Source organism: Molothrus ater, chromosome 21, assembly GCF_012460135.2.
Source record: "Molothrus ater isolate BHLD 08-10-18 breed brown headed cowbird chromosome 21, BPBGC_Mater_1.1, whole genome shotgun sequence".
NCBI lineage: Eukaryota > Metazoa > Chordata > Aves > Passeriformes > Icteridae > Molothrus > Molothrus ater.
In genome coordinates this window covers 8,826,172-8,852,876 of record NC_050498.2, presented here as the reverse complement: position 1 = coordinate 8,852,876, position 26,705 = coordinate 8,826,172, and the positions used below count along the sequence as shown (strand labels likewise).

The window sequence follows — 26,705 nt, the reverse complement described above, 5'->3', positions numbered from 1 at the left end:
GGAGTTACTCACCCGATGAGGGCCACCATCTGCTCCACGATGTGCTTGCTGAAGGTGATGATGACAAAGAGTTTCTGTGGAAGGACAAGAGCAGTCACACCAAGCCTGGAGCCACCTTGTGCTCCTTCCCCAGCAGCTCCTGCCCACTTTTCCCTGCTCTCCTCTCTCAGTATTTTCAGTATTTCAGTATTTTCAATATTTTCAATATTTTCAGTATTTCAGTATTTTCAGTATTTTCAATATTTTCAATATTTTCAGTATTTCAGTATTTTCAATATTTTCAATATTTTCACTATTTCAGTATTTTCAATATTTTAACTATTTCAATATTTTCAGTATTTCAGTATTTCCAATATTTTAACTATTTCAATATTTTCAATATTTTCACTATTTCAATATTTTCAATATTTTCACTATTTCAGTATTTTCAATATTTTAACTATTTCAATATTTTCAATATTTTAACTATTTCAATATTTTCAATATTTTCAGTATTTCAGTATTTTCAATATTTTCACTATTTCAGTATTTTCAATATTTTCACTATTTCAATATTTTCACTATTTCAGTATTTCAAATATTTTCAGTATTTCAGTATTTTCAGTATTTTCAATATTTTAACTATTTCAATATTTTCACTATTTCAGTATTTTCAATATTTTCACTATTTCCAATATTTTCAGTATTTTCACTATTTTCAATGTTTCACTATTTTCACTATTTTTTATTTTACTCCTCAGAGAAGAGGCAGGAGAGCAAAGAAGAGCTGTTCCCTTTCTGGCCCTGTTTGCTCACAGTTTGCATTTCTTGCCGTGTTTTTGCTGCCCATTCTCATCCTCCCCAAACTCCCATTCCCAGAAGCTCAAGGTCACTTTACTCTGTCAACAAGGTCCGAGAAATTCAGAGAAATTCACAGCCCCTCACACAAACCCCATCACAGAGGGGAAAATAACCCCGATTCAGACAGAAACAGGAAAAAAAGAAAAGAGCTTTGGGCACCTGTGATGGAACAGAATAATCACAGTCCCTAATAACCACAGTCCTAACCCTAATCCAAAATGTATCCTAAAACTCCTCAAAACCAACTTAGCACAGTGATATTAAATATGAAAATCTAACCTAGCAAGTTTTACCCCTAAATAAAAATCAAACCTGTAATTCCAAATATATTTAATAGTATTAAAAACTATTAAACATATTAAAAGACAAACTTCAAATACAATTTCAACCTTACAAGAAAAAAAAGTCCATGATTTAGCTAATAAGATTTTACAAAACAGAATAACTCCTAATTCCCTACTAACTACAAAATCATTACCACTGAAGCAAACCAGGATGTAAAACTGAAATGGAACTGACATAATTTGAGTAAGGCAATAGAAAAGGAGTCCCAGGATGGCCACTGCAGCAGTCACTCACTTCCTGTCTGAACATTGCATTCAAAGCCTTTTCCATGACTCTCACATTTCCTAAATTCCAAGTCCAGCCAGATCACTCCAAAAAATCAAGGCTATTGCACAAGGGTGTGCTTGAAAAAGAGAATTAAATTACAAAATCATGATTTATCAACTGTACAAGGCACTGGGAAATGTTTTTTCACTTACATGGGATCTGAGTGTGGAGCACTATAAATTACACAGCAAACACTGTGGTAGCTGAACAAGGTAATTAAAATAATAAAAGGAATATTATCTAATATTATTTCACTTTTCTGTGCTGCCAGAACACATTTTAGCAACATATGGATTTAAAAGCAGAGGAAAATTCAACCAATACAAAAATAAGTGTGGAGAAAAAGTTGTTTTATCCCAAGAAATGGAAGAATTTCCAAATCTATTTATCGTTTTCTGCTTAAGCACTGGGCAAAATAAAACAACCATTTTAAAAAATGATGGGAATAAAAAGCTTGTGTTTAGGGCAAAATAAAGATTTTAAAGCAGCCTGATGAGGCTGTAACACGAAATATTTTTTTTACTAAAAGCTTCTGTTATTTTGATGGGAGTCACAGCAGAGATTTCCAAACAACAGAGGCAGAGACGCTGCAAAAACCCAAACTCAGCTGAAAACATCCCAAACACAGAGTGAGCTCCAGCCCTGACCACACCAGCAAATCCCCCAGGGAATCCAGACCCCAGCTCTCCTCGGAGCAGGGTGATGCATTTCCAGGAGAATTCCACATTTTGTGCAAACAACTGCACGTCAAACTCAGCACATCCGACCTGGGACACCAGAGCTGCCCCAAAACTGCAGCAAATCCACCCAGAGTGGGCTGGGCCAGCCCAGGGCTCCCCGGGCTTCTCTCAGCGAGCTCAAAAGGGCATTTCAAAGTGCAAAGGAGCGTTTGGTACCAAAAAGGAGCTCACTGCTGGAGCCCTGGCAGGCTGCTGAAGGCTGCAGGTAAATACTTTGGCTAACCACCAATTTCCTGAGCGGGTCAGCAGCTATAAATTACTCACTGGCCTCAGTTTGGAGCAGCCCAGCAGCTCCTTTATTGTAAATCCTTTGCACCAAATTAATTTCCATTACTTCAAGTCGGGCAAGGAGACTGCAGGATTCATTCCCAAGTGATACAGGGGAACAGGCAGGGAAAAAAAATATCAAAGTTTCAGAAGTTTCATCCCCAAATAACACAGTGGAACAGGCAGGGAAGGAATCAAAGTTTCAAAAGTTTCATCCCCAAATAACACAGTGGAACAGGCAGGGAAAGAGTCAAAGTTTCAGAAGTTTCATCCCCAAATAACACAGGGGAACAGGCAGGGAAAGAATCAAAGTTTCAAAGGTTTCATCCCCAAATAACACAGGGGAACAGGCAGGGAAAGAATCAAAGTTTCAAAGGTTTCATCCCCATATAACACAGTGGAACAGGCAGGGAAGGAATCAAAGTTTCAAAGGTTTCATCCCCATATAACACAGTGGAACAGGCAGGGAAGGAATCAAAGTTTCAAAGGTTTCATCCCCATATAACACAGTGGAACAGGCAGGGAAGGAATCAAAGTTTCAAAGGTTTCATCCCCATATAACACAGTGGAACAGGCAGGGAAAGAATCAAAGTTTCAAAGGTTTGAGGGGGCAGCACTTGCCTGGATGTGCATTTTAATCACAGCTTTTCCAATCAAGGTTGCACCGAAGAAGGTCCAGAAGGGAACCAGAAAGTGGCCACAAGTTATCCCAGCCAGGTCAAACAGGGGGTTTGGGATCTGTGGAGTGCAAGGGAAAGAGGTTCAGGAATTGCAGCACACATTGGATGGACAGGAACACCCCAGAGGCTGGAATTTTGAAAAATGAACAGTTTCCCCTTCTCCAGCTTGATCCAAAACTTTTGTGCCTTAATAATTACAGAAATGTTGATGTCCCACCACATCACTTCAGTCTCTGGGATTCAGCTAGACAATGGCCCAGACAATTCCATTCTCAAGGTCCCTCCTTACCCCTGGATCCTGAAAAAAGTTAATGAAAAGTTTTCCATGTGAAATGCACAGAAACCACAGCAAAGTCATTTTGAGTGATTTATCGAATTTTCTCTCTGACAAGGACATCACTCTTGGAAGCCAGAGCTCCAACTGATCCCCAGTGATTTCCAGCTGAGAAACTACATTAAAAACTGGCATTTATGGTCATATGTATCCAGTTTAAAAACACTGATTAGATTTTATTAAGCATATGCATTTCATTTAAAATTAAAAGAATTTTTTATTATTATTAAACTGCTGGCCTGACTTTTGGTATTGTGATACTATCTGTAAAATATTTTTGAAATGAAATCAAGAAAGTGTCTGAATTCCAACCTTTCCCTCTCAGGCTGGAGCACAGGGGCAGTGTCTGAGCAGGGGCACTCCCAGGAGCAGTGTGGTACTGCTGGGGTTTTGTGATTCCAAAAATTGGAATAAAGAGGGCAGATACAGAATAAAGGACACTGCTCCAATCCTGCAACCTGTGACAAAGGTTGCACTGGACTGCTGGAGAGCAGAAATTCAGATTTATGAGCAGCCACAGCAGCACCTACAGAGGGAGAAATCTGAACTGGGTTCAAACCATGGGTCCCTGAGCAGGCTCCACCTGCCCTGCCCACCTGGGAAAGCTGCTGTGGCCACAGGAGCTGGGATGATTGTTCCAGAACCTTCTGCTCCTGCTCCTGGAGCTGCCAGGGATTGCTCCAGAACCTTCTGCTCCTGAGCTGTCAGGGATTGCTCCAGAACCTTCTGCTCCTGGAGCTGCCAATGATTGTTCCAGAACCTTCTGCTCCTGGAGCTGTGATTGTTCCAGAACCTTCTGCTCCTGGAGCTGCCAATGATTGTTCCAGAACCTTCTGCTCCTGCTCCTGGAGCTGCCAGGGATTGCTCCAGAACCTTCTGCTCCTGGAGCTGGCAATGATTGCCCAGAACCTTCTGCTCCTGGAGCTGCCAATGATTGTTCCAGAACCTTCTGCCCCTGGAGCTGTCAGTGATTGTTCCAGAACCTTCTGCCCCTGGAGCTGTCAGTGATTGCTCCAGAACCTTCTGCTCCTGGCAGTGATTGCCCCAAACCTTCTGCCCCTGGAGCCAAGGCTGCTCCAGGCTCTTCTGGGCTGGTGCTCTGAGGGATTTTTGTTGGTTCACAGAAGGTTTTAATCCCTGCAGAGAATTTGGGGCAGGGGTGCTGTGGGTACAGAATTTACTCAGCACATCCCCAGCAAGGTTTTCTCTGTGCTTGTTACTCAGAGTTGCCAGAAAAAGGCCACAAAAACAAGAGGGCAAATTCTCACAAGTCACAGCGAGGAACTTGGGGGCTGACTCTTGCTTTGTTCTTGCCCAGAGCTGCCTTTATATAGAAATAAACTCCAGACAATCCTGACTCCCTTATTGCCACTAAACAACATGACAGTCAGTTGACTTCACTGGATAAGGCTGCAGAATTTTCATTTCCATTTGCTGGAGTTTTTAGGCAGCATTTTGAAGCCACCACTTGAGAGACAAGGACCCACAGCTGGGACAGCCATTACCACTTCACCAGCAAATTCTCCTAAAATACACATCAAATAGAAGAGCCTAAAATCCAGGAGGAAGATGACAATTACAGGGGAGGCAAGCACAGGAGGCACCTGGTAGAGAAATGCTGGGATGCCCCTGGGCTGGTGAGGGCACAGCTAAATTCAAGGAGCACCCAGAGGGACAGCTCTGCATTCCTGCTTTTCCAAGGCCTCTGGAACCTTCCACCTCTCCCTTTCTCCTGCAGCTGTTGTGTGAGCACATTTACAAACTCACATTTACAAACTCACATTTACAAACTCACATTTACAAAGCCCAGGTGTGCCCTGGTGGATCCTCATCCCTCCCCCAGCTCAGGGCTGAGCAGGGCCTGGGCAGCAAGGTGAGGAAGAGGTTAAACCAATGTTTAAATATCACTGAGCAGGAGCTCTGGGCTGTTTACAGCCTCCTCTGAAGGTGTTCCCAACCCCTTCCTCCTGCTCCCCATTCCCCACCTTGCCCAGTCCCTCACCCCTGCCAGCTCCAAGCTGTGCTGGTGACAAGGACAGGGAATGGCTGGGACAGGGATGTGTCAGAGCAGGGAGCTGCAGCTCCTGGGAGGATTTAAGGAGCAGCTTGTAGGATAAACTCACTGCAAACATGAGAGCGTTTGGAAGGATCAGTGAGCAGGAGCTTTATGTCAGCAACTCTGACCAGATGAATGGTGCCACAGGTGCCCACACTGAGCAGGCTGTGTCATCTGGTTCAGGAGAACAAGTGTGGAGTGAAAGCCTCAGAGCTGGGTGATGCTGTGGTTATTCCAGACCCCATTGGGATTGGGGGTCCCACACTCTGCAATCACATCCCCCAGTTTGTGTGTAAGGTGAAGAACAAGGCACTCCACTCCTACCAGCCCCACAGACAGAGGTAAACCTCCAATGTTATTTTTTTATTCTGAAAGAAGAGCATAAAAAACTAAAACAGCATCACTGGAGATGCTCCTTTCACCTCTTGATTAAAGAAGCCATGAGCAGCTTGTAGCTCCACAGCCACAACTGAAATTTCCTTCCTTTTTCTGCCCTTTCTGGTTCCTAATGGCCCAAAGAGCAGATTTGGGAGGGCTGGAAGGGGTGGGTGGACACCCTAACCAGGATTTCTGCAGGGACTTTTCCACTCTCAATCCATGCACACCTCTGGATCTGAGGATGCCAAGAATTTCAAATACAGTACACCAAGACCTAAAGAAGTAAGAACACAATTCCAGCAGCTTTTGTCTCCCTGAGAGACACAGAAAGTGCAAACAAAAATGAATTGCATGGCAGGACATGCAAAGAGCTGCATTTTGTGCCCACAAATTTCCAATTTCCTGGGAAAACTCACCGAGGCACAGGCCAGGATCCCAAAGAACCCAACCTTCTGCACCAGGTTCTGCACGGCCACCTTCGCCCGGGAAGCGAAGTCCTGAAACAGGAAAATCAGATTATCCACGAGGAAAGCCCACCTGAACAGAGCTCAGAAAGTGTGATATCCCCAGGACTGCCCCGCTGGGACCTGCAGGAATTTCAAACCAGGAAAGCCAGTGTGAAACCCAGAGTTTAGAGGGCCAGTGGTGCTGGAATGTGAGCACCCCGTGCACTGAGTTTGGTTTTTCCTCACCCTGTGAGCGGCACTGAGCTCCCACTGCTATGGAAACAGATTTTCCACTATTTATTTCCCCATATCTTTGGAATGCCAGTGCTGTTTGTACCTATTCCTTAAACAAGCAGAGGGAATGAATTCCTCCAATGCCATTTCCAGAGGTAAAAAGGAACTGAGGACAGAAAGAGCAAAAAAATCCAAATAATCCCGTTATATCCTCAGATCTGCTCTCCCAAACCCAGGATCTCAACCAAAATTGCCAATTCCAGGCACTGCCTACATCAGAGCTGTAAAATTCATTAAAATCCAGAAAGCTGAGCCTAAATTGCTTTCAAAGCAGGGGAGGTGCAGCCCCTGTGAGTGGAGCTGCTCTGCACAGAGCTGCCTCCTTCCATTTTGTGATCAGTTCTTACTCCTGAGGCTCAAAATTTGCCAAACACCCAGAAAACCCCTTAAAAAAAAAAACAACCAAAAATAAAGATTCTCAGGAGGAGTTTCTTTGCATGTGAGAAGGGAATTTACAGGAGATAAAATTCTTTTGAAGCAAAACTGTCCAGAAAAATAAAAGCAAGGTCAGTGCTTGGCCACAGCAGTTGCAGAAAGCTGGGAATCCTTGGGAATAGCAAACATTAAAAAATAATTACCCATTCCTCTTTAAAAACCTACAAATAAGCAATAAAATTCTGATTTTTCCAGGAGCAATGCAATAAATTACCCAAGGAAATGACTTTAATCAATAATTAATGATATTCTGAATTCCACCCTTTACTATTGAATTGTAGAATTTAGAATATCATTAATTATTGATTAAAGCAACTGCAGGGTAATCCAGAAAAATCACATTTATGCAATTTGAACTTGGTTACAGTTCTGTTGAAACCTTAAATACTACACACCAAGGAAGGAAAACTGCAGTTATTTTACAATGTTCTTGCAAATTATTTAAATTTTGAGCTGTAGAATTGACAACATTTTCTGTGGCAGATTAAAAAATAATAGATCTGTGATGAGACCATTTGCTTCTTTTTACACCCCTTTTTCAAGGAGTAACTTTTATCCATTACTGTGCTTTCAAACAGTTAAATTCCCTATTTGAAAATTAAAACAAAACAAAACAAAACAAAACAAAAACCAATTATTACTCAAGTCAGAATAATTCTATTTATTGTATTTAATGCCTGGAAAAAGAACTCAAAACTGTAAGAAATGAGATTTTCTAAATCTTTCAGTGGGACATTTTTAGCCACAGGGGAATATAAAAACCCTCTAGAATATCCCATAAAGGTGAATTTCCACACTCTGACCAGGAGTTAGAGCTTGGGCTCATGATTACAAAAGGGAAGAGATCAAAATTCACTTTTTAAATGCCAATTTTCCCTGATATTTGTAGGATCCCCCCAGAACACGAGGGATTAAACCTGATCCCAGTGAGGCTGACACCAAACCCTTGAGCTTGTTCTGACAGGAAACAATCTGGAAAGTAAAACTAATTTTATTTTATTTTTTTTTTAATTAAAAGAGTGAATTTTGACACGAATTGTTCTAAACAAACAAAACACAACAATTTCCTGAGCACCCAGCCCAAAATTCTTGCGACATCCAGGGCAGTTCCTGCTGCAGCCCCAAATTCCCTCGTGGTTATTTCCAGAAAAACAGAACCCAAAAAGGGGATCCCAGCTCCAGTGGGAGCCCCAGGATTTGGGATGCAGGGAATAAAATACCCTTTTATTTCTATTTGATTAAAAAAAAAAATTTATTTATTTCTAGGATTTTCCCCAAGGAAAACAACACAAACCCACAGTGAAAAATCTTTAGGATTCTTTACAAATTCATTGAAACACCAAAAAGTGCTAAAGCAGATTCTGTCCTTGGGAAAGGTGTCCTGGAATTGTTCTTTGTAGAAGAACAATTTCTATTTTAGAAAAATACTCTTTTATTTTATTTATTTATAAGATTTTCCTTAAGGAAAACAACACCTCTCCAATTGCCCAGGCAAATGCAGGAGTGAATAATCTTCAGATTCTTTACAAATTCATTGAAACACCCAAAGGTGCTAAAGCCGATTCTGTCCTTAGGAAAGGTGTCCTGGAATTGTTCTTTTTAGAAGAACAATTTCTATTTTATAAAAATACTCTTTTATTTTATTTATTTATAAGATTTTCCTTAAGGAAAACACCACCTCTCCAATTGCCCAGGCAAACCCACAGTAAATAATCTTCAGATTCTTTACAAATTCATTGAAACACCCAAAGCAGATTTTGCTTTTGGGCAATTGGAATTTGCCCCTGGAATTGTTCCCTGCTCAGGCATTTCTGGAGCAGAGCTCACTGGGGCCATTTTCAGCCCCTATTTTCTCCCCCATTTCCCAAAGCAATATTTTCACTTTTATCAGCCAATAAATATTTTTTTTCCTCGCAGTTCCATAAATCTGATGGCAAAGTATCTTGAAAATAAAACCCTCCAGGACAATTATTGAAATGGCTCCATGATTTATTTGCATGGAAGTTGTTTCTATTCTGATTTTAATTTATTCCCCCATTATCTTTTACTATGTTGCTAATGCACTGTTGTATTCATTTGCACAAGCTGGGATTGGAAATAAAATCTCTAGAAAATGACCTAGAAACTAATGGTTGCAGCACAGCTGCTTTAATAAAATATATTATTATAATTAGATATAAATTGACTGTATTAACTTAGGGGAAAGCACCATTTTTAACCAAATTTCTTAAAAAGAACCAGCTTCCCTCACCCACATTTCTCAACTACAAAATTCAAGGCTGCCTTGAAATTAATATTTTCCCTCCAGCTAAAAACATATAAAACATTAAAAAGCTAATAATGAAGGTCTTTAAAAGAAGTTTAACAAGTTTGTCTCAAAAAAACCCCAAACCAAAACCAATGTTGGAGCAAATTTTCTCACCTTGTTAATTCCTAACTTTATTTTTTTAAGTTATTGCTCAGCTTGTTTCTTTCCTAAGTTTTGGTTTTACATTGTCTGTCACAAAGTACTTCATGGAAAGCAAATTTTAAATTCTAAAACTTTCACTCAAGAACTTGTCATTGATCTTCCTTTTTTCCAAATTTTCTAAAAAAACCAAAAGACAATTAAAGATTTTTTGTACCTATTTTCTGTCATCTAATGTAATCAGTGCTGTGGATAATTTGCAGGGTAATAAACCAACAAAACTATGAATCCCAGCCTCAACATTTACTCTGTGAAAACAAGTTCAGAACTATTTCTCTTTGGTTCCTTCCTTAAATTTTGTTTGACAAATCTTTGTGACATCTGCAACAATCAAAAAGCCTTCAAAGTTTCATTTCCCTTAGAATACAATCCCCAGTTTTACAAATTTTACCTCTTTCACAACAGAATTTTTTTTTCTTTTCTAAAGCCTGCATGGGGAACAATCTTTTCTCTATTTTTTTTTTTTTAGCATTTGAAATAAAATAACTTTCATCAATTAGTGCTTTCAAAAATAGTATTTATATATATATATATATATATGAAAAGAGACAAAAGTTGAGCTACTTACAGGCAAACCATTTTCCCCCCAAATTAAAGTTTCTAGCCTGGACTGGGCTCCCAGCTAATTGTGATTCATTCTTTAGAACATTTCAGGATGCCTGAGCTCACTGTGGCCCTTTCCAGGATGATTTATTTTTGGGGCTTTGGAAATGGATTTCCTGTGAGTGCCACAGAGCAGGCAGAGGAAGGTTCAGTGATTGAAGATGACTTCACTGGGGTCATCAGCACGTCCCAAAAGCAGGGAAAGGTCAGGGATGGTTCCCCAGCCCCGGCTGGCAGAGCTGTCCTGCATCTGCTCAGCCTCAGCAAAAGAAAATTTTTCAGCGTTTCATTCACCCCACTGCCCCCACAGGACAAAAACCCCTCCCAAATTCCCAAACCTAAAGGCATGGTCAGGAGAATTTGCGTGTTCTGCCTCAGTGTAAATATGGAACTTTTATCCCTGCAAAATCCTTCCTGAGGGAGAGGATGGACAACCTTGTCCAAGTTACAAAGTTTTGCCCCATCCTTCTGTTTGATTTGGTTTCCATTTAAAATTTAACCTCTCACTGTGAAGTTGGTGAGCTCCTCAGTGTGAGGGAAGAACAAGCACCTCACCAGGTGAATAATAGTTAGATTTAACTAATAGTTAGATTTAACTAACTAATAGTTAGATTTAACTAACAAGATTGAGGAAAAATTGTTTTAATAAATCAAATTCTTTTAATAAATCAAATTGTTTTAATAAATAAAACCTCACCAGGTTTAGCTAACAAGCTTGAGGAAAAAAAACAATTTTAATAAATATTTTTTTCCTCTTTTCCCTCTCTAACAGAACAGCCACAATTAATTGTTCCCACTGCAATTGTGGAGCATCTTTTTTCTTCCTCTGCAAGGGCAGATCTGGTTGATTGATCCACAGGAGTAGCTGGAGGTGTCCAAGGAGCTCTGAATAATCAGAGTTGCACTGAATCCCCCAGAAAAAACCTGTGACACTTCCCCAGCCCTGCTCTCTGAAGCCTGCACAGATGATGCAATGTGAGAGTTCATTTTCAAACAGCTGCAATCAGATTTTAGGAGCACTGAGAAACCAACAGCTCCCAGCACATCCCAGCTCAATTCTCTGAGAAAAACCATCCAGATCCACATGCCAGGGATTTGAGGCCTGGCCAAACTTCTCTCCTTTTCTTTCCTGCTGTAAATACCTCAAGCACTTTAGAATAAATTGATGAAGTTGGCAGATGTAACACAAAGATGGAGACTGGATTTAGTGCAATTCCATCCCAAGCTCGTGGTGCACATTCCCTGCTCAGGAGGTCTCATCTGTGCCATGGACATTCCTCACCTGGCAGGTGCTGGCCTGGAGGAGTTAAAAGATTTTTCTAGAAGGCCTGGAAGGGGATACACAGGATTTGTGACTCTGACAGAAAACAGGAACACGAGTGAAAAACCATGAAAAGGCACAAAGAGAGATCTGAGTGTGTCACACCTCAGTGGTTCTCCAGGAGAACTCTGGAGCAGCTGCAGAGAGGGAAATTCCTCCTCCTGCAGGTTCCCCAGGCCAAATGTGTCCCTTTTGTGTGGACAAGCCCTCAAGATCTGAGCATTATTTCTATTATTTTGAGCATTATTTCTATTCTTGTTATAATAAAAAAGTTTAATTATCCAGATAACCATCTGAAGTAGAGAACATTTTTTTCCCCCCAAAGATTGAAGGCTGGGTATGAAGTTACCACTTGGATCACCAAAATTAGAGAGTCCTTAACATTTAAAGAGCTGCCTACAAAGACAGTGCCCCTCTTTATGTAAAAATCCCAGTTATGTTAAAAATGAGCTGCACAGTATTTTGTTTCTTCTGGCTTTCTGTTCCAACACAATGGAATCAAACACAGCTTATGGGAGAATGACCATTTGTGGTGAAGGAATGGATTGCAGGATTTCAGACTGGGAGGAATTATTAACTCCTTGCAATAAAGCATTGACTGCAGGGGAGCCACAGAGGTACCCAAGGCTGGGAGGTCACAATGGTTCAGCACTCACTGCTCAACCCCCCCCAGAATATCAAAAATATGAATAAATTACAAACAGGAATATTGTGATAGCAGCTCAGGGATCTTTGTTCCAGCTTTCTCCAAAATGCTTCCAGGTAAATGCAAAGGGGCAATAAAAAGGGGAAATTTCCATTTGATGCCTGGAGAGCAGGGGAGGTGTGAGGGGAAAGGTTTAAACTTCTCATCACCCAAAAATCTGGGAAAGAAAAGGTCCTGTCTGGGAAATCAGACCCCCAAAAGAGGGAGCTGGAAAAAATAACTTTCAAGGATTACTGAAAGCACTGGTGGGATGGTGGCAGAACAAAGCCAGGACTAAGTCTGATGAAAGAAAGGGATTTACACACAACAGGCACAGGGCAGATATTCCAGATTCTAAGGGAGTTTCACTTCATGAGAAATCTGGGTTTTCTGAGGCATTCAATTCTGGAAAAGGAGTTGGGTAATCATGGAAAAGTTGCAAGAGAAAAGGACGTAGATGCTGAGCATGATAACAGCTTGAAAAAGTACAAGATGAAGGCAACCAAGCAGCAATAAAACAGCCTTGGCTTCTCCAAAGAACTGGGGAAAGAAGAGAGCAGCACCCACAAAGCCTCATGAAACACATTGTGCTGGTGATCTGAGGGCTTGAAACTGGTTCAATATTCAATATTCAGTTCAACATTCAGAATATTTGCAGGCAAGGATCAACATACAGTAGATATTCCAGACAAATCCCAAGTCAACAAGAAATTCTGTTTACAGGTGGATTCTTCCTTTGTGAGGATGAGAATGCAGGACAGATGGTGAGGGATTTATTTCCACATCTGTTTGTCCTCAGATTCTTCAGGCTGGCTGCACGTTAAGGTTAAGGGGAGATGCTGCAATCCAGAGGTAATCAGGAGGATGCTCATCTTTGGGACTTGGGAAACTCAGACATGAGTAACTACAATTAGTCCTTGGGTCAGAAAACCTTAGGTTTTTCTATAGAAAATACAATTAAACCTATTGTCCCCTTATCAGATTTTAAAAGTGCTGTTAGATGATAGAAAAGACAGACAGAAGAAGCCACAGAGCACAAAAGAAGCTGAATTTTTTGCAAGCCCTGTGGGAGCAGAGACAACAGGGTGAAGTGTCCATTCCAACAGCAGGCTTGGCTTTCCTGGGCATTTCATTTCAGCCTGTCTTGGAGTAAAAGTGTGAAACTTCCAAATGATGAGTCCATTTTATGGTAAATAAGATCTCCCCATTAACAGGAGCAGGAATGAAGTCAAGCAGCTCTGGACCAGTCCATTAGTTCCACCAGGAACTTCCAGGTATTTTCTTCATTCCATTAATCATCTGAACCAGGGCAGGAACTTTTTATTTCCCTCCTTTCTCCCTCCCCCTCCTTGAGGGAAGAGCCAGCACAAATGGGTTTTTACAACAAACTCCATCTCAGGAGCTTCCATGTCAGGATTTCAGCCTGTTGCAATGCACACCCAAGTTCAGAAGGGAAATACCAAAAGGAACACAGATTATAGGGCTCTGTCAGCTCTGTAACTCCAATTCAAAGCCAGCTTTTTCCACAGCTAGAACCGAAACCCTCAAACTTCTACATAGAAAAGCCCTTTTGCTTCACACGCTGTAAGAATAAAGAAATTTGGTAAAGAATGAGACACAATTAAAGGAAACAGCCTAGAGGAAGAGGAAGGAGCGTGTCCTTTCAGCCTTATCAGATCTGTCCTGCAGAGCTGTAGCCCCTTTAACCACATCCCCTGCCTCCTCTGCTCCTCAGAGCAGCAAGCGTCCACTCTGACACTCTGCAGCTCTCCAGCCCTGCACAGAAACTCCAAATAAACTGATCTCTTTCCTTGCTGAATAATAACCACTTTCTATTCACATGTGGCAGGGCAGGTCCTGCAGCCCATTTTCAGGGAGGGGAGCTGTCAGTGGCAATGTCAGCAGCGCTGGAGGAGATTTCCCAGGGAGCTTTTGCAGCCTCCAGCCCCGGAGGGCTCCAGGACCAGCCCAGACAATGCCCTGAGGAACCTGAGCTGGACTAGGGGGGGAAAAAAACCAAAACCAGTTGGATTAGAAACTGCCTCAGGTCCTTCTCGAGGTGAATTTTTCTGTGATTCCATGACAAGATACTACAGCCACAGGCAGGGCATGAGTGGAGTAAAGGAACATCCCAGCACTGCCAAACCCCCCTGCACTGCTCCTTTATCTCAAAGCTACCCCTGCAATCAGTGATTGTGAGCACAGCTCTGCCAGTTCCAGAATATTGTTAGTTTTTAAAAAATCCATTCTAAAGAGTCAAGTCTTATTTTGATCCCGGTGGTTTAAGATCCAGGCATTGTAAGGAAGGAATTTTTGATCACCAGTTATGAAAACTGACATTTTCAATCTCTGATAAACCTGAGAACTCAAAGCCATTAGCACTGAAAAAAAAAAATATTGTGTCTCCACATAGGACTCAGACATAAGTTAAGGATTAAAATAGAATGGAAGTGAGGAACTTGTGACACAGCTGACAAAGCCTTTAGCACACACACGTCTTCCCTCTCAGCCCAGATGTGCAACCTCTCCCCTGTTGTCCCTGGAAGGGACAGAGGTTCCCAGACAGCTCACACAAGTGGGCTGCATACCAGACTCTTGTACAACACAGATATTTAAACAGTGTCTGGAGCAAGGAGGAAAAACCAGCCATGTTCTTGATTATGATACCAGGATGAATTTCTATCAGTTATTGAAGGTTGTCCTTAAAAAATATTTAAAACAGCTTTTCTGACCCAGCTTTGGATCATTTTTTGGTCTTTCTCAGAATACTCAGGAGTGAAACATCAAGTATTGAGGCACAAATTTTCCCCTTAGAAACTTGTGTTGAGCATTCCCAAGACACACAGCACAGGGCATGAAAATCCAGTGACAGAATTCAACCATCGGCTTCTCCACAACTCCTGTGCCAATGCAGCCTCCAGCATTTCCAGTACACTTGGTGACATTATTTCTAATTCCTGTTGTAAAGTGAGAAATTTGCTCCTGAGAAAATCCTCCTGACCTAACACCGAGTGAAAATGTTGCAAAGTAACCCAGGTTTCGCTGCCTGGGTGATTTCTGATTTATGTAATTCCACACTGAACATTTAAATCATGTTTTAGGGAACAGACCCTTCAAAGTAGAACTCAAAAAGTCCTCTCCAGCCGGCATTAGTAATTAGTGCAATGCCCTGTGCTGTTTTTTCCTTATCTGCGAGCAGGTGTGCAAATGAATAGAACAATGTGGGCACGTTCTGCTGCCAGTGCCCAAAGAAATCCAACCAGGAGGTGCTTTACACATTCCTTACTCACAGCTCTCATTGTCTTCCCCCTGCCTGCTTTAACTCTTTGCTATCTCTTCTCTCAGGAAATGCTCAAGTTCCCTTATTTACAGCTGCCATTGACTCATTCCAAAACTTATTTTAAACGAGGTAATTTTAGAGAGCAGTTCAAAACCGAGTTGTTACTCAGTGCACCCACTGCTTGTTCTATTGTCTGTGCAAACACACCGGCACTTTGTCACCTCGCTCCCCAGCACTCCTGGGGACTTTGGTCTCAAGTGCAGCTCGAGGTTTGATCAGTTGTGAATTTCTGTTTAATTACAACCACCATAAAAAAAAAAGGGAAGAAACCTCCCCTGGAGCTATTAACAAATCGTGGCATCAAACCTGAGGAATGCAGGGTGTGAGGAGCAGCCTCCTGGTGACCACCCACAGCCGTTCATAAATAACAATTAATAAAGAGAGGAAGCTGATGAGGAAAGGGAAGACTGAGCAAGAGAAAGGATGAGTGGAATTCGATGCTCCTTTTCAACGAGTGATTTCTGGGAAAGCAAAACAAAGAAATAAAAAAGAAGTCAAGGTTTCCCAGTTATTGTACATGACCCTTCCACTTCTATTTTTATGATAAGTGCTTTATAAAAACCTGCTTGTGGTCTGCTTGAACTTCTTTTTTCTTGTACCAAGCACCCTTAAACGCTGTTGATTAAACAAGCCAGCAGCCTTTTCAAGCAGGAACTTATCAGATAGCAGTTGTTAATTTAATCACGGCAGAGATCCGTTCTGACTTTGGCCATCTAAAACGCTGCTAATTAAGTGAGATTTCTCTCATTAGTCGTGCTCAATCATTCCCGGGGAGTGAAGTCAGTGTCGTGTCAGAACACAGCGCTGCCTTCTCCCGGGCGTGGCACGGACTTCGCTCCGCTCCAGCACTGAGAACCCCACGTGAAGCTGTGGCAAAGCGAGGCCGGGTTTCCAGAGAAGCTGCGATGATGTGTGAGCCTGTCCCCAGCGGGCTTTAACCCCTTGCTGCCCTCGGGGAGCAGCCGCGGCTCGGTGGAAGCCCAGGGCAGGCGGTTGCAGCTCGGTTGAATTCAAACCCTCTCGAGTCCACGTTGACAAATTCTTTACCAAGCCCTGTGGTTACAGGGAAGCTGGTTTCACTCTGAGTCACTCCTGTTCAAACAGTTTACTGGAAATGGAGGGGAGGGGGAATTTTCAGAGAAGTCATGTGATGGCCAGACAAACCACAACCAGTAAAGGTTCAGTGGAGGCAAAAACAGGTCCCAGCAACGACTGACAGCCAGTGTGCAGACGGCACTCAGTCATTTCCAAACCAGTCCTGCTGCTGCACCTCCACATTTCTGTGGATTTAACCCTTCTCCAGGGCTCTGTTCTTCCCCAGCTTGCAGAGTAAACAAACAGCGGTGGCTGATAGTAACACAGGCAACTAGAAAATATTTTCACATGGAAATTTGGCTGCGGGCAAGGCTGCACAGAAGCAAACCCCCGATGTGTAAATCATTAGTTCTTAAAGAAATGCTACTTAATGAAGCCAAACACTCAGAGCCATTAAGGATTAGATATTCAGAGATATCAGTACTTTCCCCTCTTAGCAAGGAGCACCGGGATACAGCAGGGCCCATGCACTGTCACCGGGTACCCTGAGGGAAGCTGGCACCAAAAGTTGCTTTTTCACTCCTCAGCTTGAAGTGTTCCAGCATGACAGAGAACCGAGAAAAATTAGCATTCACTTCCCCTAACTGGGGCTGCTTTGAGATACTCCCCGTGGCCAAAAGGGAGCTCTGATAAAACCTTCCTTCACTCTGGAACAGAGCTAACAGCAGCTGAGATGCTGTTTGAAACGCTGCTGGGTTCCAAACCTGCCCTAAGCACGAACAAATCCCAGCTGGGGCGTGCTGGGCTCTGCCTTGCGGCAGCTCTGGGGACAAAGAAAAGCCAGAAAAGCCACCCCCTTGTGTAGGGCACGGCCACGAGGCAGCTGAGACACTCCCTGCAGGAACCGGGACTCACTGTGAGCGCACAAAGGGACGCCGAGGAAGGAGAAGTGAGTGTTCCTTTAAAAGAAGGGGCTTTTTCTCAATGTGCTAATGGGAAGTACAGCACAGGCACATCGGCTGCAGGTTAATGAGCTCTCTCAAAAGCCAGCACAAGGAGACAGGTCACTCAGATCTGACATGCAGGACAGAAAATCCATCAATAGACTCTTTAGAGTAAATGGCATTTTACTCTGTGTAGCTCTGAATGGAGCACTAAACCTTTGCTGTTCAATCCTCTTAGGTCTCTTTTTTGGCTGTTGTTTTTGTGGCCCAGCCAGGAGCATATTCCCCCTCCCAGAACCTTCGGGCTGCATGCTGTAGCCACGGCCTATTCTCACCAGAGAAGATGCTCATCTGTTCCTCCAAATTCCCATTGTTTTTGAGAAACAGCAGCAATGAGCTCTCTGAACAACTCACACGCAGCAAAAACGTCAGAGCAGCTGGCTCTGCCTCATGGGCAAAGAGCAGCTCAGCAATTCTTCAAAATCCACCACCCATGCCCCAAACCTTTCCGAAAAGCTGGGTGCAAGGAGACCTTTCTGCTGCAAAAATGCTCCTGTCACTTGACATCAAGCATTTGCAGCATCCCCAAGGCACAGGACACTTGTCACAGCCCCCGTGTGAGGCTTCAGACTCTCAGGGTGGGAGAAAGCTGATGGAGGTAATAACAATTGTTAGTGAGCAATTTAAAAATAGACATCACCACTGCTCATGAATGCAAATTACAGGGCAAAGAGTGATAAGATGTGCTGGAGATTGGGATTTGCAGAGGTCATAGGAAAGGCAGGCCTGTCTCCCACAGACATCCAGAGAAAACATGATTGAAGCCAAAAGCAAAAAGGAAGTCACATTAGCAAATGGAAAAAACTGAACTGTCAGTTTTATGAGCACAATACAATTTAATCGGATTGTCAAAGCCTCATGTTAAAAGAGTTTATAGAAACCAAACCACAAGTGGAGTTTGAAAGATTTTTTTTTTTTCCTGGCCATCCATCCACAAAACAACACGCTTCAATCCCAACTCAATTGCCAAGAAAATAAAATCAAAAGTACTGGTAAATAACAGCATCATTTTCCTTCATGAATTAATTCCACAAGGCCATTTGTTTACTCCAGGCAGTCAATACAGCTATAGTTTGGCCTGGCCTGACAAAATGCTCTCTAGCAAAAATTTCCTTCCCAAGAATCTCACTGTGCGTTCTGGAAACCGTCTCTGGCTGCTCCCACAACTGTACACACATATAATTTGCTGGGAGAGTTTCAGTAAACACAGATACTGAAGTCATGTATTGAACTGGTTTCCTTGTTGTTTTTTTTTTACCACAACTTGATTTTTGTACAGTTAAGGGATTACTTTGCAAAGCAAAGATTGATGGGAGACAAAAGAACAAAGCAGATTCTTTTTTCCCCCTGCTGCATCTTTTAAAAAAATAGAAGAATTTACTATTTATAATAGCAGAAAAACCCTTTGGAACCTTCTAGTAGGGGGAGGCTTTTGGGAAACACAGGGTTTACTGTTAGAATTACTAGATTGCACTCAGTATTTCCAGACAAACCACTTTCATGGAAAAGCTTCATCCATTTTTTTTTTTTTGAAGGAGGGAAAAGAAAAGTGTATATTTATCTCCAGAAACTACCCTGGCAGAGGAGTTTAAAGACATCAGTGCAGGGTAAATAGCATCTGCTGGTTTTTAACAGCAGTCTCATGACCCGTTTCAACTTAGTGGCAGACAAAACAGGATAAGAAGGAAAAATACAGAGGGAAAAACTCGGTGGCAAACAGCATGAGGAAAAAATGTTTGATTTGGTCTAAAACACTATCAGGAACTCGTGATCAGAATGCAAACTCCTGACCTGAAGGAAAAAATATCCACAGCAGTACCTGACTGATGTGCTGCATCAATTGTAAACTGTGCACTACTCAACCCCTGGAGAAAATAAATGACAAGAGCAACAAAAAGGGACCTGGAGCAGTTTTGCTGCTTTTCCACATCAGGAAAAATGTTTCCTCAGGCTGATGAATGGGACACACACTGGTCCCTGAGGGTGTCAGAGGCAAGGCAGGCAAATGTCATCTGAAAGGGATGAGCTGAGGCTGAAAATCATCTCTGGCCCAGGGAGGATTTCAATGCAGCAAGAACAACCAGGATTATGGAACAGCAGCTCCTCTAGCCCTGTTTTGCCAGCCCAGTGTCTCCCTACCTTTATTGTGCTGTTCTTTTAACTCTAAATAATTACAGTACCTGTAGCAAATACTTGGCTGCACTATTTTATCTGCTCCAACAAGCTGCATTCTTGTCCTGCCATCACCACAGCTATCACCCAGTGCAGGATCTTTCTCCATCCCTGGCAAGTCTGTTGTGAACTCACACCAGCTGATTCTTTGGCCCCTTCTCATTTCGTTGGTTATTTAGCCCCTGTCAGTTGCTCTGGGTTTCATTAGCTCTGCTGTTTCACACACTGTCCTTACTTGTGCAGTCTCTGCGTGTTCCAGCATCTCCTCGAACTCCTGGTACTCCTCATCGTCAGGCTCAGCACCCGACAGCCGGGCTGCCCTCGCCATGAAATAGGGGGGCAGCTCTCCAATGGCTGTACCAGCACCCTGGGAAAAGAACAATCCTGATTTATTTTCCTGTTTATTCCCAAACACAAAACACGTGACACGCACAAATCCCGTGGCCATGCTCCGAGCCGACAAGAGCAGCTGTTTGGAGCAGTTTGCTTTCACCCACCAGGTCAGAATCCCCATCATTTCCAACAGAATGCTGCTCCTTTGAATCCCTATTTCCCTCTCTTTCCCTGTGGGGCTGCAGGGTCAAGCATCCAGGATCTGTGCATCCCGTGGAGCGGCGTGTGGCCGGAGCCCTGGGAGGCTGGAGCTGGTGGCTCTGCTGTCCCCCACATCCCTGCTGTGCCCCACATCCTGAGTCAGCACTGCTGTGTCTCACCCCACCACATGATGCCAGACACATTCCCCAGCATGTGACAACCCTTGATCCCCAAGGGCCTCCAGAAGAATCCGGGAGCTCCTCCCCGGTGCTGTCCTGGAGTTTGCTTGTTCAGTCATGAGACTCTGGGCAAGTGTTTGTTAGAAAACAGACTCAGGTTTTACTACAGCAAGGAAAAAAAAGGTTAAGCCAAGCCTGAGCTCGAGTTTTTCCCTGTCCTTCAGCTGGGATAGCTGGAGCCAACCCCAGATGAAAGGACGGCTGCGTTCTCACCGCAGGAAAATTGTATTTGTTTTCTCAGGACATCAAATGACTCATTTCAGTCTTGTGGGTAAAGGCAGCTTTAGCTTAAGCAAGGGAAAAAAGAGAGACAAGCAAAGATTGAACATATGGATAAACAGAGGCTAATGGAACAGGAACTTGGAATTAACTCAGGATGGTTTAAATTTAGGGCAGGTAAGAGACAATAGCTGGGCACTGCACGGGAATGTGCTCCCTGCAGATGGCTTTTCTCTCCCAGGGTCAGCAGTGAGTAACAAATGCTTTTCTCCTCCTTTGAAGCAACGTGAAAGCTTTTCAATTTCCTTTGTTCCTGCTCTATACACAGCTGCAAGCAAGAATTCCAGCTGCTGTGGATATTCCAAATCAACAGGTCGTGGTTTTAAATACCACCGCAGCTCAATTCTCAGTTTAAGCACCCAAAGTGCACACAGGCCTCAAATGTTTATGCCCTTGTTTTCCACAGAAGAAAAAGTTTAAATGACTGCAAGAAGCTGAACTTCATTAATCTGCATATTTCTGGCACAAGGGGAAGATAAGCCTGAAAACAGTAGCAACAACACTTCAGAAAAATTAACTTGAGGTTATGTTCTCAGGGTGATGCAAGAAGAAAAAGTCACATTGCTCCTCCAGGCTCTGCCAATTTGCTTTGGCTTCGTTCTGTGAACTGAGGAAGAGGTTTGCATGTGTGTACTGGACATGAACTTTCTTTAAATTGGATAAGTCACATGCTCATTATTACAAAACATTTCAGAAGTGCAACAAAAATCATATGATTCATGTCTGCAGGAGATAGGTTCCTTAAGTGCATAAAAGCAAAAAAAAAAAAGGAAAAAAAAGAGCAAAAGCAGCAATTAAGGGCTCCAAACCAGTAACTATTTAACTGCTTTTTGTAACATTAGATATTTTCCCCATTTAACTCTGAATGCCAGTTTTACATGGAGATCCCTTGGACTCACAACAAACTGGAAAAGCAAATGCTAATCAAAATTCTTTTACATTCAGGAAAGGAAACTGGGAAATGACTCCACTAGAAAGAGTCTTTTAAACAGATTTGATCCTGCTCAGGACACAGGCAGCCTGTTCTGCTAATCCCAAGCAATTAAACATTTTTATTCTTTCCCCTTATTTCTTGTTAAAAACCAAAAAGGCTGCAACACATTAAAAATATAGGGCACTATTGAATTCCTGGTCCCTGTGGGATGGGAGGCTGTGAAAACTGGCATTCACCTAAGGATTGCTCCTGAGCCCTTCTGCAGCCAGGGCTGCCGGAGCCAACTTTTACAGGGATTGCAAAAAGCATCATTTTCATCCCACCTAATAACTCAGGCAGACTGAATCCTTGTAACACTCATTATCAGCAGGAATGGCCAGCACTGCCATGCTGGGGACTGGGAATGATTTGAATCTCTGCCTGAAGTTGGCTGCCCATGGTTTGGTGACCCTTGTGCAGATAAATGCTCACATTTCACCCCACAGGACACTCAGCCTGCAAAGTCATCCTGGGGTGAGCTGCAAAAATCAGCTTTTTCACCTTCTGGAAGTCTCCATTCTCTTTGCTAAGTGGACATTTAGCTTAAGAGTGACAGAATCCAAAATAACTTTCCTCCACAGCTTCCATAAGAAGTGAGCTGGAATTAGGACAAAAGAAACACTCTGGGAGCAGAGCAGCAGCAATCGCCAACTTGATTTGGCTTACAGGAAATTAGCAAGCAATGTTTATGTACTCAGGAACATTCCAAGAAAGCATAACATTACACGGGACACCGGGGAGGACAGAGGATGCTCCCCAGGGAACAGCCAGAGGAGACAGAGTTCAGAGCAAAGGTAGCTGACAGGGAGTTGGAAAAGGGGGGGAAAGGGTGAAAAAGTGGGATGCAAATGTTCCTGTTGCCTTGGCCTCTCCCTGATCTAATCCAGGGAGCTCAGAGCACCAAGGCACTGCCTGTTCTCCCCCATGGCTGCTCTGGAGGACACGAGATTCCAGCTCTGCTCTCTCAGTTCTGAACTTCACTCTCCTCATAGCTCAGTTTTTACACGCTGCAGATGAAGCAAGAGATGTTTACCCTCAGCTGCATTTTTATTTTGCAACCCTAGAAACGTAGCTGTAAATGCCATTTTTATTGCTTGTCTCTATTAAACAGATTTCAGCAGAGGGGGATGAGGAAGAAAATAAAAAGAAATCTTAGATATATTTATAGTCTTGTAAGTATTTGTGTGATCAGCTACTTACTGAGCATTCAGGCAATTCTGGACTTTCATTAAGAGTCAAATTTAAGCTGTACTTTGCTTTTTGACAGGGCTGTGAGGCCACTTTCTCTGTTACTATTTTGATTTTAGTCTCTAAACTCACACAACCTGACTGGAATTTTTGTAACTAACACAGCAGCTGCTATTGAAGAAATTGTAGTGACCAGTTGCCTTATATATTAAAAAATACCAGGGCAGGCATCAGATACTGTTTTTAGAATTTCCTTTCCCTGCATTTGAGTTGGACAACCAAGAATTGAGTAATTAAATCACCAGCTAGGACAGGAAGTCAGCAGCAAAATAAAGTTAATTTGGCATGTGGTTCACAGCAGATGCATCTGTGTAAACTGCAATTCAAAATGATCTATATGTAAAGAAAAAAACAGCCTGGATCACCAAAATTCTCAAAAAATTAAACTTCTACAAGAATCTGTAGAGAAAAAATAAAAAGAGGAAAACTGAAAGGAAGTTCCAATGACAGAGTTTCCTAAGACCCTGATTCACTTAAACAGGAAAAGCTGCTCAGCTTTTAAGTGAAAAGTGGAAGCAGGCAGAGAAACAGAAACAAAATATGTAAAAATGTGGAAAAGAACACTTTTTAATGAAATCCAATTGAATTAAAATGTATATATTTTATTAAAATATGTAAAAATGTGGAAAAGAACACTTTTTAATGAAATCCAATTGAATTAAAATGTATATATTTTATTAAAATATGTAAAAAATGTGGAAAAGAACACTTCTTAATTAAATGCAATTTACTGCTGCAGCCCAGAACAAGCTGTGAGATGAGGTCCTGAGTCCTGCAGACGAGGAACTGCAGCTTCACTCATGTTACAGCCCCAAAATTCTTGCAATTATTTCTTACTTAGACTTGAGAGCTGCCAGATCATCTGGGGTGCAGAAACCCTTCCTAAATTTTACTTTTTACATCAACAGCCTTCAAATTCTTTGCTTTGTATTTAGGAAACTGCAGCTGACAGAAACCCCCCAGGAATATTCTATTTAAAAGCATTAAAAAGTTCACTTCTCACATTACCTTGGGCATCATTATTCTGCTAATTGAGGCATTTCTGCCAATTGCTGAGCACAGAAATGAGACCCAGCAATGGTTTTTGAAGAAGCCTTACCCACATGCAGGCCTCCAGCCTGACTTTTGAGATGATTGCCCACAAGGAGATGGAGCCTTCAGCTGCCTCCTCGTCGGGGCAGATGATTTGATCCGGGTAAGGAGGCTCAGGGAAATTCACAGAGTTACATTCATAGGCAGCAAGAGTGACTGAGGCTATGTGTGGACCCTGAAAAATAAAATTAAATTGAAAAAAAAAAACTCAATTGTATTTTATGTGAGTTAGAATAAAAATTAAAATTAGCCACCACCATCCCCAACACTTGTCCCCAGGAGAAAACTTAATGCTTCTCTCTTTAAATAATGTTATTTATGTAAAATTCTTGTTTGTTGGAGTTTTTTTGAGACCATCTGAATCACAATGTTGAGCTACTAATGTACTTTAAAAAAATTAAATATTTCTTTTGATCCACTGAAATGTTAGGGAGACTTTCAGCTTTTGCCCTGCCACTTAGAAGGCTGTCAAAGAGAAATAAGAATCCTTATTTTTTTAAAAAAACAGGAATTTTCAACTATTTGACAATGTTCTCCTTAAGGTATTTATGACCTACAGCTTTATTAGAGGAGGTGTTTTCCCTACTGCTGCTTTTAGAGGATTAGGCATTTAAATTGTATATTGATTTTTTTAATGACTGGGTTTAATGACATCTTGCAGCAGACTTTGCTAACTTCTGTATTTTTCTCCAACAGCCAGTTGTTTAATTTGTGTCTGTTTTTTCTGAGTAAACAAGAGAGGGACCTCAGTGCTTTTTGCTAAAAAATGGTTTGAAATGTAATTCCAAACTTAAACATTATTTAAATACCATTTAACTGAATTAATTTTAGTTTCCATCTTACACTGAAAGATTTTTTTTGGACAAAACTCCAAATAAAAGGAGCATAAAAATCCATTCAAGAAATGAACTGTTACATAGTTTAAAAACCTGAAAGAATTGCCATTATTTTTAATACAAAAGAATTGAGAAGCAATTCAAACAATCTGAACACCAGACACTGTAGCTAAAAAACAATCACTTCACAAAGGTCATGGAAACACTGTCCAGGGAGGAGGGAGGGGGAAGAAAAATAAAATTACTGCATTAAACTGAGATCTTTATGTAAATCCACACATCTAAATAAATGTAAAAGTTTCCTTAAGTGCAGAACAAATTTCACAAACCTTAACTTCTGCTCTTTCATTCGATGGGTTTTGACATCGTGCTGGGAAATGTTGCCAGCAATTTTCATTTATGTTTTTATCTGCAATCTGAATTTATTTTCATTTTATTAGAGCAATAAGGGAGGTTGATATACCCCCCAAAAATCAAAGCAGAATTTTTGAGAGAGCAGAGGGAAAGTGTGAGAGAGCTGAGCCCTGCCCGGGCTCCCTTTGAAATGCAGGAGCCCCAAAAGCTTCATTTGCACATTAAAGGGTGAAATTCCAGCGCAGGTCCCACACAAAAGGGGAAGCTCCAGCACTCCTGGGTTGGCTGGGGAGCTGAGGTTCACCCACCGACATTTCCCAGCAGTGACATCCACGCTGCCATTTTTCAGTGGCACCGAATTAAGAATGTTGAAATAAAACACCAGTTATATTTTCTGTATGGCAGCTGCGACTGCTGTTGTCATATGCAAACAATTGCAAATAAACCCATTCTGCTGGCATGCAACTGGTAAAGGACAAGCTGCTCTGAGAGCAAGAAAATGCTTTGATTTATTCCTTGCTGCTTTACAGGAGGCTCGTTCCAAGTGCTTGGGTGTATTTTGGATTGCAGAAATACAAAACCTGTGAGATGATAAATGAGGCACAGCCCCTCTTGAGGAGAAGAAAAAGGTTCAATGAAATAAAACTGATAAAGAAGGGATCCAGAAATTGATACACAAGAGAGATTTTGATATGGAAGGGAGAAAAAAGACTGGAAGAATGAACCAAGGAGTAATAATTTATATTATTAATATTTCTATAGGCCCTAATGGCAATAAACTTCTTGGTAGCTGTAGCAAGATCATCTCCACAGCAGCTTCAGAGCTAAATAAATAACATCTCTAACATCTCTCTATTTCACTCATCAAGGGCAGATGCAAAGAGATTTGAAACATCCCTGGAATTGTAAAGTAGATTTATGGCAAACCTGGGAACCCTTTCTCACTGTGAAACTTGGAGGATTTAATCCCATCCCCAGCTTGCCCCTCCCTAGGCCTGACAGCTACCTTGGGACCAAAGAAAGGTCTCAATCCTAAAATGAATGGTTTTCACCTGCAGAAATGTGCAGTGAAACCCTCCTGAAGGGCAGGTTTGCATGGAGGAAATCCCCCCTGTTTGAGCTGTGAATGACAATTCCCTCATTCCCTCAGGCCACAGCCAAGCAGTGAGATAGGAAATCCAGAGCTGAGGCTTTCACTTCCACAAAATTTGGAATATACAGCACAGAGGAACTACAGCCAGCTTATTTAGAATAGCAAGGGACAAATTTTATCACTACTGTCAGTAGTGACAAGCAGCCCCCAGTCTTTGCAAGGCTTCAGCATCAGCCAAATTTCTTCCCAAAGTGCACCCAGGGTGGATAAAGCAGGTCCTAAAATCCCAGGGGAGCACATGAGGACAAAATGCCCAAGTGGAGATGCTGCAGGAGCCTCTCCCAGCAG

The 26,705-nt window shown here is 42.2% G+C and overlaps 1 protein-coding gene across 1 annotated transcript in view; it reads right to left on the bottom strand.

Annotated features, from left to right (window-relative positions):
* VMP1 (vacuole membrane protein 1) overlaps positions 1 to 26,705 on the bottom strand; it is a 62,485-nt gene that overhangs the window by 12,143 nt on the left and 23,637 nt on the right. The window contains exons 6-10 of the mRNA XM_036394957.2: positions 24,082 to 24,249; positions 19,945 to 20,076; positions 6,324 to 6,404; positions 3,081 to 3,197; positions 13 to 74 (exon numbers count right to left, since the gene is read on the bottom strand). Coding sequence (XP_036250850.1) covers positions 13 to 74; positions 3,081 to 3,197; positions 6,324 to 6,404; positions 19,945 to 20,076; positions 24,082 to 24,249 — 560 coding nt within the window. The remainder of the gene's footprint in view (positions 1 to 12; positions 75 to 3,080; positions 3,198 to 6,323; positions 6,405 to 19,944; positions 20,077 to 24,081; positions 24,250 to 26,705) is intronic.